The sequence below is a fragment of the Mastigoproctus giganteus genome, chromosome 5, assembly GCF_048544385.1.
Source record: "Mastigoproctus giganteus isolate SK-2022 chromosome 5, ASM4854438v1, whole genome shotgun sequence".
Taxonomy (NCBI): domain Eukaryota; kingdom Metazoa; phylum Arthropoda; class Arachnida; order Uropygi; family Thelyphonidae; genus Mastigoproctus; species Mastigoproctus giganteus.
Window position 1 is genome coordinate 47,875,782 of NC_143579.1, and position 16,925 is coordinate 47,892,706.

The window sequence follows — 16,925 nt, forward strand, 5'->3', positions numbered from 1 at the left end:
TAACTTTTGTGATAGATTTTATTTTAATCTGTTTAAGTTTGGATTTAAAATTCATTGCAATCACCTGTTTAACTTCTTCACTTTTTAATTCACACTTTTCACCAGCTTTAATCAGTACTACATACTTTGACTGTGTTCTCGAGGGAATCAGTTCAGCACTGGTCTTTATGCCTGCGCTTGCTGTAGCCACCTTAGCATAAGTGGACACAGGGGTGGACTTAGGCAAAACTCTTAAATCTAAATTTGTTTTTAACCTCATTATCAATGGTGAGATCAATCGCCAATTGTTCCATACTGTTCCAGATTTTACCAGCTTCCACCACCATCGGGGGGGGGGTTAACGGTGGATCCTGACTTAAAAATATCTAGAAAATTATTTTTCAGGGCACTTAAGTAATCTAAATTAAGCATACAGTTCGAATGCTCTGGGTTATTTTTTGACTGAGAATCAGCTGCACCTTCAGGTGATCCCAGTTGGGGTAATTATAGCATATCTATAAATTCTTCTAAAGGTCCTTTCAACCCAATATTAGAAAGTCTGGAGCTAATGTTAGGTCTCCAGGCATGTCCAATAAAGAATAATTATCAGACATCGTAACAATGGTTAACAGTTTTCCTGTTACAAAACTAAACCACACCTGGAAGAAACACCTGACTTTAACATAGTCCAGTTAGCTGTGAGAGTTTTCTTTCACACCAGGAGCAGTCCACAAGGAGAATTAGGATTAAGCTATTTCTGGCTCCGCTGTACAGCAGTCACTGTCTTTGTCCTTGCAGTTAGAGGATTGCAAGGTTCAAAAGTAAATGCAAAATGGAAATGTTCTGAGAGGCTGCTAAGCATTTTTATGCAGTACGCGAATCCCTCGGTTAGCGCCATTAATTGGTTCCACAAAAATGGTGCGCTATGTGAAATCATGCTAATCGAAGTTAATAATCAATAAAAATAGCTTAATTCGTTCCAAAACCTACAATATACCAATCAATATTTTTAAAAATACTTTTTTTATGGCAATTTAATGTACAGCAGTATAAAAGCAAAGGATAATTATAAATATTTGCAGTACAGTAATCAAAAGTTTATTGAAATTAAAAAAATTACAATATATAACTCACTTTATTTCTTTGTAAAATATTTCAAAAGGCTGGTTTGCGCAGACTTTTCTTTCTTCCTTTCATCATAAATTCACTTGTATGGATACACATCTTTTTCAATGTTCCTGCGAATTTGCATACTGCGCTTGATATCTGGGTCTGCATCCATGATTAGTTGTTTCAAATTTTCAGCTGCGCGAATATTCCTTCAAGTTCTTTTAATGTCAACTTATTTTCTTGAGCATTTTCTTCCTCGCAAATTTTCATCTTGCCATATGCTTGTTGTTCATCAATATTAAGGAGGTCAGAATCACTTAATTCTTCTGAATGCAATTCTAGCAATTCGCAAACATCACTTTTGTCGATTTCATCAAAGCCTAGATCTCTTCCAATATTTGCTATTTCATCAATAACAGTGTTGACACGAGTGAAACTACAGAAATCATTTGTGCAATGTGGCAAAATATGCTTACAAACTGCTCTCATATTGCTGGATGTTACTTCAGACCATGATTCATGAATATTGTCTATTGCTTTCCTGATGTAATTTCTCCAAAATTCAACTAAAGAAACCACCTTCTCCAGTTGTTGCTTCAGTTGCTTGTGCAAATGTTCTGCATAAATAATAGGCCTTAAAAGTAGCGATTATGCCTTGAGCCATAGGCTGTAAAAGCCTTGTCGTACTTGGAGGTAAAAAAATAACCTTCACGTTTTCACACAAATCTGAAAGTGCTGGTGGGTGGCCCTGGGCATTGTCTAAAATTAATAAAATTTTGAATGCAAGATTATTTTCTTCACACAACCTTCACACAGCCTTAACTTTCAGACAAAAATAGCTAGTGAACCACTCTTCAAATAAAGCTTTCGTGACCCAAGCTTTTCTATTAGAGTGCCAAACAGCAGGTAGGCTTGCTTTATTAAAACCTTTACCGAAAGATCTGGGAGTTTCATTTCTATAGATAACTATGGGTTTTAATTTAAAATCGCCTTCTGTATTGCCTCCCAATAAAAGTGTTATTCTATGTTTGGAAACTTTATAGCCTGGTTGAGCCTTTTCTTTTTTCGCTAGAAAGTTTTTTTTTGGCATTCGTTTCCAAAAAAAGCCTGTTTCATTAGCATTAGTATATGATGCAAGAAAGCAAGCTTATGCAGCATCAGCCAGAAAAAAGAAAAAAAACCCACTTCCACTTCATCACTCCGTTCATTCAAAAAACCTGTCCAGCTGAGCCTTAAATCTATTTAGGCTATCAACTTCCACGACAAGGGATGGAAGTCTGTTCCACCAACCAACTACCTGCTGGCTAAAGGCAAATTTCCGCACGTCTATCCTACATCTGTCTTTCCTCAATTTGAATTTATGCCTTCTGAGGTGATTATTCTGAGCAAGAGGAAGAATCACATCAGCATTGAGCATGCTCAAACCATTCAAGGCTTTATACACATCTATCACATCACCTCGCTGGTGCCTAGTCTCCAGACACTGTTTTTGCAAAACATAAGCCTTTCTTCGTAAGAGTACCCCTTTGTTCCATTCACTAATCTTGTTGCCCTTCTCTGTACTCGTTCCAGCAGCTCTACATCCTTCTTCAAATGAGGCAAGGTGTGGCCTGACCATTGCCTTATACAAGGGAATAATCACCTCCTTATCCCTGCTAGAAATATTCCTGTATATCATTGACAAGACAACATGAGCTACTCTTCCAGCCCATCTGCACTGCTCAGAGAACTTCATATCTGCCTGCACAATTATCCCCAGGTCCTTTTCATTCTCTACCACTGTCAGTGTAGTACCACAGAGTTGATACGTTGCTCTGGGGTTGCTGTTTCCCATATGTAGTACTTTACATTTGTCAATGTTAAACTTCATTTGCCACCTCTCATCTCATCTGCTCAACCTTTCCAGATCCTGTTGCAGCAGCATAGTGTCAGTAGTGTCCTTGACAACCCTGCCAACCTTTGTATCGTCTGCAAACTTGGACATTAAGCTTGATATACCATCATCAATATCATTTATAAATACAGAAAACAACAATGGACCCAACACTGAACCCTGAGGGACTCCACTAATAACATTAGTCCACGAAGAGCAGTGTCCATTGATTACCACTCTGTCTTCTCCCCCTCAAATCCCCCTTTATCCATAGCAGCAATTTGCCTCCAATGCCACAGTGCTCCAATTTGTGCAGCAGTCTTCCATGTGCAACAGTATCAAAAGCTTTCTAAGATCCAAGTATATAATATCAAAGTTATTCCCTGCATCCAGTTCTTTTGTGACTGCATAATAGTATCCAATCAAATTGGTTAGTCAAGACTTCACCTTAACAAAACCATGCTGTGTCCGAGCTTTAACTGAAGTCTTGTCTAGCTGATCCTGCAGTGCTTCTTTAACCAGTGCCTCTATTAATTTTCCTGGAACAGAAGTTAAACTCACAGGTCTATAATTACTTGTCGGCCTTTGATCCTCCTTTGTGAATTGGGGTCACATTTGCACATCTCCAGTCTGTGGGTACCTCCCCTGAGTCCAAGGAAGCTAGCGGCACCTCCATAGCCAGGTGGGAAGGAGCAGCAGTGCATAGCACACGCTTCTTGATTAGACCGGGGTTTGAGCCCGTCACCACCAAATATGGAGGATGTGGAAAGGTCAGGGAATGATCACCGCATATCCCGGAGCAATATGGCCTTAGTTGCTAATGCTCCTAAAAACCAAATAACTGACTAACTCCAAGGAAGCTCTCATAATTATGGCTAAGGGTTTGCTTACTTCCTTTGCTGCCTCCTTTAATATAACAGGATAGATCCCGTCCACCCCCAGGTGCCTTCCTTGTGTTTATCTTCAACAATTTCTCCTCCACTTTACTCTCAGTTATTACAAGATTCTCTAGCTTACTGCCAGAGTTGAATACACCTCTGGCATTCCCCTCGCTGAATAACTCCTCATGTGTGAATGTCGATGCAAAATATTCATTTAGTGTGTTAGCTACCTGAGCAGGATCATCAACAGTTGAACCATCAATATCAAGTGGACCCATCTGATTCATCCCCTTCCTTCTAGAGTTTACATAAATAAAAGACTCTTTGCTGTTTTTCTTTGCATCCTTTGCCAAAGATGTCTTGTAATCTGCTTTCGCCTACCTAACCTCCTTTGTAACTTGGTTACAGATCAACTTATATCTATCATAGGCTTCTGTGTCACATGTTAATTTATATGTATCCCATGCATTTTTCTTCTCTGCCATATGTCTCATTGCCGACCGGGCTAGCCGGATGGGTAATGTGCCTGACTGGCAACCCAAAGGTCGCAGCTTCGAATCGTGCCTTGGGCTTGGATCAGAGTAGTGCAAAAACCTTGGGAGGTGCATTATAGCCACAGAAGCATATGCGCCAACAACTAACAAAAAAAAAAAAAAAGTCTCATTAGTTCATCTGACATTCATTTAGTCCTAAACCTTGTACAATATTTCTTAGTTGGTATGTAAAGCCTAGTAGCTTCCAAGATAAGTTCTTTGAATGCTTCCCATTTTGAATTTGCTGTTGTTGGTAACATTATCAGTTGGTTCCACTGTATAGAATTTAAATACTGTCTCAGACCATCGTAGTCGCCTTTATGAAAGCAAAAACCCTTCCCATTACCCCTGATGGTAGTTACCTCTTTGAGTAAATCCCACTTCAGCACACTGTGATCACTGCCATCTAGTGGTTCTTTTATCTGCAGATTCTTAATGCATGAAGAATCACTGCTGATAATCAAATCAAGAGTATTACTCCCTCTAGTTGCCTCCCGAACATGCTGATGTAGAAAACAATCATCCAATAAATCCACAAAAGCCTTGCTAGTGTCTGAGTGACCAACCCTCAAATTCCAGTTAATATCTGGGAAATTAAAATCCCCCATTATAAGACTCTCTCTGATGTACTGGCCCACTCTATTTCCCTGTACAGTTTCTTATTATACTCATCAAAGTCTTTAGGCCTACAGCACACTCCTACTCTCAATTTTGATCTCCCAATGCTTATGTCACACCAAACTGACTCAACACTGCACTGTCCAGCGATGTCGACTGGCTTCACTTCCTTGGATTTTTTGTGTTCCTTAGCTAATAGCATAACCCCTCCTCCCATCCTATCCTGTCTATCCTTTCTGTAGACGTTGTACTCCCCAAATTCCAGTTCTGCATTCCGTGTCTCTGATATCCCAACAATATCCGCCTTTGATGCTTTGAGCAATACCTCAAATTCATCAAATTTATTTACCATCAACATTAAATATTTGTTAATCTGCGTAGCCACTGTCATCAACAATTTTCTTAAAAATTTCGAGATATTTCGTGGCTGCATCTTTATCTGCACTTGCCGCTTCTCCAGTCAATGCAACGTTATGCAGTCCTATTCTTTTCTTAAAACGTTCAAACCAGCAGTTTGAACTGGCAGTGAAATTTTCTTCCATTTCCGCTTCAATCACTTTTTCTTTTGAAGAACTTGCTTGAACATTTTCTTCAGTTACCGCTCTACCCAAGTTTTCTATTGTTGACTTTTCCTTTAACATTGGAAAAATACTTAGGGCTTTTGTTTTTATGGTCATTGTGAAGATTGGAATTCTTTTTTGATTGCAGTCTTCTATCCAAATGGCTAAAACGTTCCGTTCCATCTCAATCATCGTAACACTTCTGTTTCTTGTGATTTGTGTGTGTGTGTGCTGACGATGAAGGAAGCTTACCTTTTTCCTTATATGCACTGGCTTTACTTAAAATCATCTGAACAGTTGATTCAGGCATTCCAAGATGTTGAGAAATTTGTATTTTACTCTCACCATCTTCAAGTCTTTTTATGACTTCAATTTTATTCATCTAACGTTATCACTTTTCTTTTTTTTTTTACAAGAGGTACTATCAGATACACTTTTCCTTTTATCCATAGTTAATAATTACATAATATATAAAAAATTTAATAGAAATTAATGTAATTAATTAGTATGCATAGTAATTAATGATGGGAGATACATGGGAGTCTGCACATTAACATGCAACGCAAGAACAACTGAAAGCAACTGATCTGCATGTACACAATAAATGCGGTTTGGCCGGTGTTGTCCTTCAGAGTGCATAATGTTAGAAAATATTTCAGTTGTTGTAATAATACATGTTTGAAATAATCCGTTTTTGTTTATTTTCTTATGATAGAAAAACAAACTAGCTTCTCACACTGTATCTTGTGTTCGTTTTTGTTTATTTCTTCATAATGCTTCTCGATGGAGAAGGTATGATGCGACGCGAAATAAACAGTAACTCCCTTTTGTGAACAGAGATGCGCACTCAATAAGAAAACAAGCGATGTGTTTCTATAATGTTCTCTAATGTTATGCATACTTTAGCAGTGTATTTATATTCGTAGCTTAGTACTGACTTTCGTAGCATCACCAGCTTCAGTTTCTTTAGGCCAAACCAAAATACATGGGAGTCTGTTAATCGAAAATTGGTAGCTAAATATAAACCGCACTAATTCGAGTCTTGCGCTAATCGAGGGATTCCTGTAATAGATATTGTTCAAGCTTTAGATCACAATGGATATCAGCTGAACTTATGAGCTTAGTCGCAGAGAAGAAATGTGCATGGATGATTATAACGTGTTAGGAGACACATCATCCTAGAGTACAATATATAAAGTAATCTCTAATCAAGTTACTCAGTTACTCTAATTAAGTTACTCAAGTCTCATAATCTACCTTAGCAAGCTAAGGTAGATTATGAGACTTCTTTGGCTAAGAATGCATAAAAAAAGTACCAAGGAATTCTTTGTATATGTTAACACTGGAAGAAAAAGTTTGAATCAGATTAGTCCACTGGTTATAAATGCACCAAAACTATGGAAAATCTTGTACAGCTTGCTGATAAACTGAATAAATATTTTGCATCTTTGCTCAAACATGAAGAACTTTTTAGAGACAAGGTTATCAGTATAATTTAACAGAATGGTTAATAGAATCTAATATGGATTGAGAGTTAAATGATTTTATAATAATGGAAAGGAAAGTGGAAGAGAAACTGCTGCAGCTAAAAGTGAACAAGTTAGATACATGTTACATTACATTTCAGGTGCATTAGATTTTTTTTCTTAATTGAATTTTTTTCTTTTTTCTGCGAATAATTAGAAGTGAAAAGTAAATATAGTTATTTCCTTATTAATTAATTAATTAATTAATAAGTTGCAATTTTATAGCACACTTATTGGTTATATATTCTTATTATAGAATGTATAAAACAGTGTGTGCTGGTGCATGCGTGTGCATGCGTAAGTGGTGCATTATGACCATAGTTGCCGATGTGCCTAATAAATCCCAAAACAAACAAACAAACAGCACACCTAAGAAAGCACCTGGGGCTGATAGAATCTATCCATTTATTTTAAAAGATGCTGCAAAAGAAATAGTCTTTAGCCACAATATAGAGAACCTCCTTAGATTTAGGAGAAGTCTCGACAGATTAGAGATTTGAAAATGTATCTCTTTATTCACAAGGGTGGTTCACAGAGTGAAAGTGGCTAAACTACAGACCTGTAAATTTGACCTTTGCTCCAGGGAAAATAATGAAGTCAATAGTTAAGTAATGTAAGGTCATCTTGATAGGAGTAGAGGCATAAGATAATCAGCGATATGGATTTGTTAAAGGTAGATCATTTTTGACTAATCTGATTATCAACTATGAGGTCATCACAAAGGAACTTTATTTATTTTTTTCTGTGTAAGGCTTCCTCCCCTTCCCCAAAACTATGCTAAATGTATTTTTATACTATTTTGCCATTCTCCTTACTAAAATCAGAAGGCTGTGCCTTTGCATTGCTTTGATAAATGTACATATGTAGGTAAAATGGTTGCAGAATTTCTCCTGCTCTTGATATTTGTGTTAATTGTTTATTTTAATACATCTTTGCTGAAATGGTTTATTATGCTTTATTAGGAATTTTAATCTTAATTGCATTAAACATTCCATTGTGGGATTATGATCAAATGTTCCAAAACGTGCTACACATTTTTTCATCATTGGTGCTGTGATCAAAACGTGGTTAAAGAGTGGAACAAGTCATTTTACTTAGTGAAGGATGTGTTGAAAAGGAAATATTAGCATGAAATTAATGAAACTTTGATTTTGATCATATTTTTTTTTATTATTAAACCTTAGTATATACAGTATGATTAAATTTTAAACAGTGAAAATTAAAATTTATCTTAAAAGAACTTCTGAAAAATAATAATGTGATAGTAAAAACATGGCTTTACATTCACTTTTGAATATTATAAAAGTTATGCTTTAGGAAGTAGTAATGCTTTAGGAAGTAGTAATTCCATAGTAATGCATTAATTTTTCTAAACTCATTCACTTGACCTGACTTACTTATCTGAGCATTGTTTACAGAATTCAGATATGTAAAATTTTAATTTTTTTGTTTTTTTTAATAGGGTAATATGGCAAAAGTAAAAGAAATGTTATGTAATATGAGGAAGAATTTTCCACCAACTTTACAGTCCTATGCCAGTCACTTGGAATGTCTTGTTCGGCAGCCATCTTGTGATGCAGAATCAATAAAGCAGATCTTGAAAAATATGGAGCAAAATGTAATGTTATTTTTACGAATGTGTGCGTGTGTATACACACATTTGCATTGACATGTGATTGGATACTGTAATTGGAATTGCTATTTTTTTTTTTTTTTTAAGTGTATATGTCACGTTGTGTAATTTTTCTCACCTTTCTTAGATAATTTGTTCCTGAGTTGAGACCAGATCAACTACTGTAGTTAGCCGTATAACATGAATGAAGTGAATCATTAACATAATACCATATGCCTTGCACAGTCTCTTCAGGACTGAACTAGTGACAAGTCTCTTATTATGAACTCTCTCTCTCTCTCTCTCTCTCTCTCTCTCTCTCTCTCTCTCTCTCTCTCTCTCTCTCTCTCCCATCATTTTTTGACAAATAAATGGGAGTGAATCATAAAGTGTAATAAATGAAACAGTAGTTCATTTTAATAATCATAATTAATTCTAAGCCATTAAAAATTAAGTATACAAAACATTTTAATAGTGTATCCTTTTTTATTAGTCAATGAAATAATCTTTTCAACGTGCATGAGCTGAATGACATTGTGAAATATACAAAAATAATCGATTTGTAAAGCAAATAATCTGCACTGTATTAGGTTGTCTCATTAATTTAGATAACTTTAATTATTTTAAAATTAACTAATAAATATGAATGAAAATTATAATAATGAGAACGATAACCCATTATTCTGACCGAGTAATGGACTATCATTCTTTGTCTGCCATTGTATAACTTGGATAGTGTTAATTGAGCCTGAATCAATAACACTCTGCAATATGGTTATTCAGATTGTGAAATAATAGGACCATGTGAATCATACAGAGACTTGTGCAGTACAGCTACTACATTCATTTGGAAGTTTTTAGCTATGTTGATGTTGGTTAAAACTGCAATTGCACTGACACTACTGTCAGTTTTGAATCTATCTGTATCTGGAAGTGTATTGCTGGGCCATCAGTGATGCATGCAGTTTTATTTGAAAATGATAGGTCACACAGGGGTATGCAGTACATCTAAGGAGGAATTGTAAAAGAGACAAAAAGTTGTAACTTATTAAAACCATTAACTTATTAATGCTTATTAATGTTGTAACTTATTAATGCTTCCATTCAGCAATCATAGATTACGGGTTGACTGATGGGTAAACTCTGTAAAGATTCACATTTTGGGAGGAAAAATACATTCCAAGTTGGGTGATTTAGTTGCCGTCTTAAATTTTGCTACATAGTTTATTAGAAGTGTCTCTACCAGTGTAAATGTATTGGAGATTTTGGATTGGTAATGGGTTATATCCACCTGGTGCAAGGAAAGGGCACTGTAGTGTATGTGATCAAACTACATAAGACATAAGGTCACTACAGCTACAGAGTCTTAATCTAGTTATGATTGTTATTAGCATAGGGACAAGAGAAAATCAGTTAACTTCCTATGTTGTGGCAGATAGGAAGTTAACTGATTAACTCTCAAAATATTTAATTTTTTAAGATGTGATTTGGAGTGAATTTTGTAGGGTTTTGTGTTTTAGGAAGGTAAGTTTTTAGCATTAGAATTAGCATTAGTAGAGGCATATGATGCAAGAAAGCAAGCTTATTCAGCATCAGCCAAAAAAAAAAAAAAAAAAAAAACACACACCACTCCCATTTCACCCCCTCCGTTCGTTCGAAATACCTGTCCAGTTGAGCTTTAAATTTATTTAGGCTATCAACTTCAACAACAAGTGATGGAAGTCGGTTCCACCAACCAACCACCCGCTGGCCAAAGGCAAATTTCCGCACATCTATCCGACATCCGTCCTTCCTCAATTTGAATTTATGCCCTCTGAGCTGATTATTCTGAGCAAGATGAAGAATCCCATTGGCATTGAGCATGCTCAAACCATTCAAAGCCTTATACACCTCTATCAGATCACCTCTCCGGTGCCTAGTCTCCAGACTCTGTAATTTGCAAAACTTAAGCCTTTCTTCGTAAGAGCAACCCTTTGTTCCATTCACTAATCTTGTTGCCCTTCTCTGTACCCGTTCCAGAAGCTCCACATCCTTCCTGAAATGAGGCCTCCAGACCTGTATACAGTACTCAAGATGTGGCCTAACCATTGCCTTATACAAGGGAATAATCACCTCCTTATCCCTGCTAGAAAAATTCCTCTTTATCATTGACAAGACACCATGAGCTACTCTTGCAGCTCGTCTGCACTGCTCAGAGAACTTCATATCTGCCTGCACAATTATCCCCAGGTCCTTTTCATTCTCCACCACTGTCAGTGTAGTACCGCAGAGTTGATACGTTGCTCTGGGGTTACTGTTTCCCATATGTAGTACTTTACATTTGTCAATGTTAAACTTCATTTGCCACCTCTCAGCCCATCTGTTCAACCTTTCCAGATCCTGTTGCAGCAGCATAGCGTCAGTAGTGTCCTTAACAACCCTGCCAACCTTTGTATCATCTGCAAACTTGGACATTAAACTTGATATCCCATCATCAATATCATTCATAAACATCGAAAACAACAACGGACCCAACACTGAACCCTGAGGAACTCCACTAATAACATTAGTCCACGTTGAGCAGTGTCCATTGATTACCACTCTCTGTCTTCTGCCACTCAACCATCCCCTTATCCATAGCAGCAATTTGCCTCCAATGCCACACTGCTCCAATTTGTGCAGCAGTCTTCCATGTGCAACAGTATCAAAAGCCTTTCTAAGATCCAAATATATAATATCAAAGTTATTCCCTGCATCCAGTTCTTTTGTGACTACATCATAGTATCCAATCAAATTGGTCAGGCAAGACCTGCCCTTAACAAAACCATGCTGCGTCTGAGCTATAACTGAATTCTTGTCTAGATGATCCTGCAGTGCTTCTTTAACCAGTGCCTCCATTAATTTACCTGGAACAGAAGTTAAACTAACAGGTCTATAATTACTTGTGTCAGCCTTTGATCCTCCTTTGTGAATTGGGGTTACATTTGCACAACTCCAGTCTATGGGTACCTCCCCTGAGTCAAAAGAAGCTCTCATAATTATGGCTAGGGGCTTGCTTACTTCCTTTGCTGCCTCCTTTAATATAACTGGATAGATCCCATCCACCCCAGGTGCCTTTTTTATGTTTATCCTCAACAATCTCTCCTCCACTTTCCTCTCAGTTATTACAAAATCATCCAGCTCACTGCCAATGTTTACTTTACCTACATCATTCTCCTTCCTGAATAACTCCTCATGCGTGAATGTAGATGCAAAATACTCGTTTAAATTGTTAGCCACCTGAGCAGGATCCTCAACTGTTGAACCATCAATATCCAGTGGACCAATCTGATTCATCCCTTTCCTTCTTGAGTTTAAATATGTAAAGAACTCTTTTCTGTTTTTCTTTGCATCCTTTGCCAAGGATTTTTCGTAGTCTGCCTTTGCCTGCCTAATCTCCTTTGTGACTTGGTTAAAGACCAACTTATATCTATCATAGGCTTCCATGTCACCCATTAATTTGTATGTATCCCATGCATTTTTCTTCTCTGCCACAAGTCTCATTAGTTCATCTGACAACCATTTAGGCCTAAACCTTGAACAATATTTCTTAGTTGGTATGTAAAGCCTGGTAGCCTCCAAGATTAGTTCCTTGAATGCCTCCCATTTTAAGTTTGCTGTTGGTAACATCATCAGTTGGTCCCACTGTATAGAATTTAAATACTGTCTCAGACCATCATAGTCGCCTTTACGAAAACAAAAACCCTTCCCTTTACCTCTGATGGTAGTTACCTCCTTGAGTAAATCCCACTTCAACACACTGTGATCACTGCCACCTAGTGGTTCATTTACCTGCAGATTCTTAATGCATGAAGAATCACTACTGATAATCAGATCAAGAGTATTGCTCCCTCTTGTTGCCTCACGAACATGCTGATGTAGAAAACAGTCATCCAATAAATCCACAAAAGCCTTGCTAGTGTGCGAGTGACCAACCCACAAATTCCAGTCAATATCTGGGAAATTAAAATCCCCCATTATAAGACTCTCTGATTTACTGGCCCACTCTATTTCCTTGTACAATATCTTATTATACTCATCAGAGTCATTAGGCCTATAGCACACTCCTACTCTCAATTTTGATTTCCCTATGCTTATGTCACACCAAACTGACTCGACACTGCCCTGTCCATCGATGTCAACTGGCTTCACTTCCTTGGACTTTATGTGTTTCTTAATTAATAGCATAACCCCTCCTCCCCTCCTGTCCTGTCTATCCTTTCTATACACATTGTATTCCCCAAATTCCAGTTCCGCATTACTTATATCTGTGTGACACCACGTCTCTGATATCCCAACAATATCTGCCTTTGATGTTTTGAGCAATACCTCAAATTCATCAAATTTATTTACCAAACTCCTAGCATTGGTGTACACGCAGGTATACATGCACCTGTTTCTATTCTTAGCTACCCTAACACAACCCATGTGTTTACTTGTACCGCAATGACTCCCAGCAGTCTCTGAAATATCCTGCATCTTGTTTTTCAGGCTTCTGCTCATTTCAATAGAAGCAGTGCAAGAATCACTTCCACCTCTGCCAGTGGCTACTGTTAATCTATTAGTCCTTGTATCCCCCCCCAACTAGCAGTTTTCCGACCCACCTAACACTGCCTCGACAGCATCAGCAAAAATTCTTGCACCCTTTCTATTTAAGTGTATCCCATCCCTGTAGAAGCAATCTCTCCTGTTAACAAGTACAGTCCAGGCTGAAAAAAATTCTACCCCTTGAGCCTTGCACAATCCCTCCAGGGCTGAATTGATCGACAAGGCTCTCATCATATACTCCCTCCTATCGTGTCTGGGCAGAATTGCAGACACTTTCAAATTCAACCCTAATTCACGGCTTTTTTTCAACAGTGACCTGTACTTGCTAAGTAATTCCGCCGGTCTCCTACTCTTAATATCATTAGTGCCAACGTGTACAACTATATCACCTTTCGTGCCCTTAAAAGATGATATCCGCTCTACAATGTCATCAACCTTTGCCCCTGGCAGACATACCCTGGTCCTATTCCACCTATCCTTTTTACAAAGCATGTTCCCCGTTTCGCTGACAATAGAGTCACCAACAACTACTAGTTCCTTTGGGACCAGCGCATTCTGCCTTTTTGTTAAGTATTACACCTAGAAAGTGGACATTAGTAACTACAGAAATTACTTCATTGCCCAATTGAAGCTCTGGCTACATTTCCTTCAAAAAAAGTGTATCCCAGTAGTTTTTGGGGAAGGGAAAAGTGGGGGAGAAACCATTGTTTTCAGCCCATGTAACAGTTTTATGGTGGCTCTTTGTCTTTCCACTATTTGCATATTAGAAGGAATAGCAGGAGATACTGAAATCATCAGCATTTAGACTTGTGGATACTGTTTGTTATAGTAAGTTCTTTGTTATTGAGTTCATTTTATTATAGTAGTCTCCTTTTTAAAAGATTTACAGATCTGATTGCATTACTTCTTAATTGTTCCACCATATCTTTGGATGTGTTATGATTTTTGTGGTTGTTTAGGAATTGCTAGATTTGCTGCCAGTATTTGATTAGATTTATACTCTAAAGCTATGGAATTTTTTTTGGACCTACAGCTGGTTGCTTGTAAAAGTAACATTTTGCAATTTTGTAAAGGTGGGGGAGATGCTGATATCAATTTAGTTGTCATCAGTTACAGGGTAGTGATCACTGTCTAATGGATTGCTGTGGATAGTCATTCAAATAAAGGATATATCATTGCTTAAGAATAAGGAAATGTCTGTGGCTGAACTAGATCCTGTGGGAAAATGCATAAACGTGTGGCCTTCATTATTGAGGGTTATCAGGTTATGTTGGTCAAGAAGTTTTTTCAGCTGAACTACTGCACCATCATGTTTGGCTTCAGGAAGCTGTGCTTCTGAACTACTGCACTATCATGGATGACTTCAGGAGAGTGTGCTTCTGATCAGCTTTTGGACTACTCAGTTATGTTAAAAGAAGGAAAGTGATCAGACCTGTAACTTTGTCTAGAAAGAGAAGAAAATGTGACTAGTAACAATAACTAATGATACTGTTACTCTATCTCTAGATTACAGATAGAGAGTATGTGCCATCTATCTGTATGTTACAGAAAGTTGGCATGGTTCCCAAAAAAAATTGGCTGGGACTGGCTAGTATGATAAATTAAAAAAAAGAAAGAAAAAAAGTTTGTCTGTATTTATCGTGATTATAATTTTTCCATAAAGGATGGTGATCATTAAGATCCCCTAGAATGCAGCAGAACTGAGGAAGTAGTATCACTAGGTCTTCCAAGTCTGCATAGCATATATATTAATTAGGGGGGTCAAGTATAATGAGCTGTAGTTAATAATAATCATGTATCCAGCTTGTTAGGATTAGGAGACTATCTGCCCCTCATGCAACCATGATATGACACTGCTGTAGTGGTCAATGTGTGTTTTGTCTATAAAAACGGGTTTTTTGGCCAATTTGCATGCCTGAACAAACCCCAGAATAACTCGTGGTAGAAACCCTATTCCCTCCACTTAAATTTGCTGACTATAGCTTCAATTGAAGTGGACTTCAGAAGTTCCTCTAGTCATTAGTAGGAACCCAGACCTCTCTAAATAGGCCTCCTAATCCTTAATACTGCTGAATAAGCTGCCATGGAGAACAATTAAAGATTATGTTGATTGAAGGTGTTGATTGTATCTCTGATATAATCAGTTTTGAGGGCACCTGAGAGCTGATTAACATTGCTACTCCTTTATATGCTGGATTAGTTTAGATTACATGTGGCAGAGTTTCACTGATGTATCATATAATTCTATAGTAAGATAAACATGTGGAATTAGGTTGGTTTCTTGCATGCAAAAGGCAGTAGGATCATATTGTGATCTCAGTTGTCATTCAGTCTGTGCAGTCCACTGGATTTAGTGAGACCCCTCATTTGTTTGCAAGGAGCTGAAGTTTTGTGTCACTCAGTTTAGGTTTCCCCCCTTTTTTGGGAAATATATTTTCATGCAACTATCTCCTCTTTGATAAATAGTTCTAGAACCTGGTCATCTTGGTCTGATTTGTCTTTGATATCTGTGCTACCTAATGTTGTTTGGTTTGCATAATGAATGGTTGGTGTACCAATATTCTACAGGTCAGAATACTGGTACACCAACACTGGTAAAATGCATGCCAGTCATGATTATCTGTGTGTTTAGAGCCTTACTGGGGTTACTTGGTATTTAGTTAACTGGTATAGATGACCAATACTGACCTTGTCCACTAAGCTAATGATTCAATGGGTGGGGCAGTTACTTTTTTTTTATGAAACCTCCAAACATGAAAGGTATTAGAACCTATAGTACTTAGTACTGTGCATAGTTTGACGGCTAAGAAGATGAAAGAAGATACTGGTTGACATTAGACTCGAATTTTTGTAGATTATAATTTTCAGGAATAGATATGCAGGGAGGTTGTTCCAGAAAATGGAAGTTGAAGGGATAAATGAGGAAGAAGAGAAGTTGGTTATGTAAATTTGAAGTTGGACAGTAAAAGGATGCTCACTGGTTGCCATGTTCAGACTGATTTGGAAGAGAGAGAGAGAGGAGGAATTTTAGAAGCAGATTCAGAAGAACAGTGCCCATGGAAGTATCTATAGAAAGGGCACGCAGCAGAAATAGAACATCTAAGAAATAGAGAGTGGAGAGACTTTGTAACAGATGGATCATTAAATAACCTAACTGCCCTCTTTTAAATGGAGTCTAGAAGCCAGAGAGAGGTGTTTTGGGGACACCACCTCAGATATAGGAACAATATTTAATAGTAGGGCAGTGTAGCCATTTAAAAAAAAACTAATGCTAAGAGCAAAAGTGAAAACCCAGTTTTTTATATGCAGAAGAAGCAATATTTGTGATGTGCTTATGCCAAGAAAGATTAGAAGTCAGGGTAATCTCTAATAGAGACTTGATCTTGTCTAGAAATCCGAGTGACACTGAAGGCAAGCATAGGGGCAGAAGAATCCTTTTTGTGAGATATAAGACAGGACTCAAGAAGTGATTACCGATACTTGTCACTTTTACCTGAGCATAAATTGGCTTGTCCATAGGTGGGGACTGGTAAGAATATTTTTGACCTTATGATAGGTTACATTATGTTCAATTTTGTAACAATCTTTTTTTCTTGTTTCCAAAGGGAACAGTCATTGAAATGGGCAGGGTATTTTTGTGTACAGTTCAGACACTTGGGCGAGGGTG

The 16,925-nt window shown here is 37.5% G+C and overlaps 1 protein-coding gene across 1 annotated transcript in view; it reads left to right on the forward strand.

Moving 5' to 3' along the window:
- PolrMT (mitochondrial RNA polymerase) overlaps positions 1–16,925 on the forward strand; it is a 395,821-nt gene that overhangs the window by 56,275 nt on the left and 322,621 nt on the right. Inside the window, exon 5 of the mRNA XM_090374544.1 lies at positions 8,543–8,698. Coding sequence (XP_090230670.1) covers positions 8,543–8,698 — 156 coding nt within the window. The remainder of the gene's footprint in view (positions 1–8,542; positions 8,699–16,925) is intronic.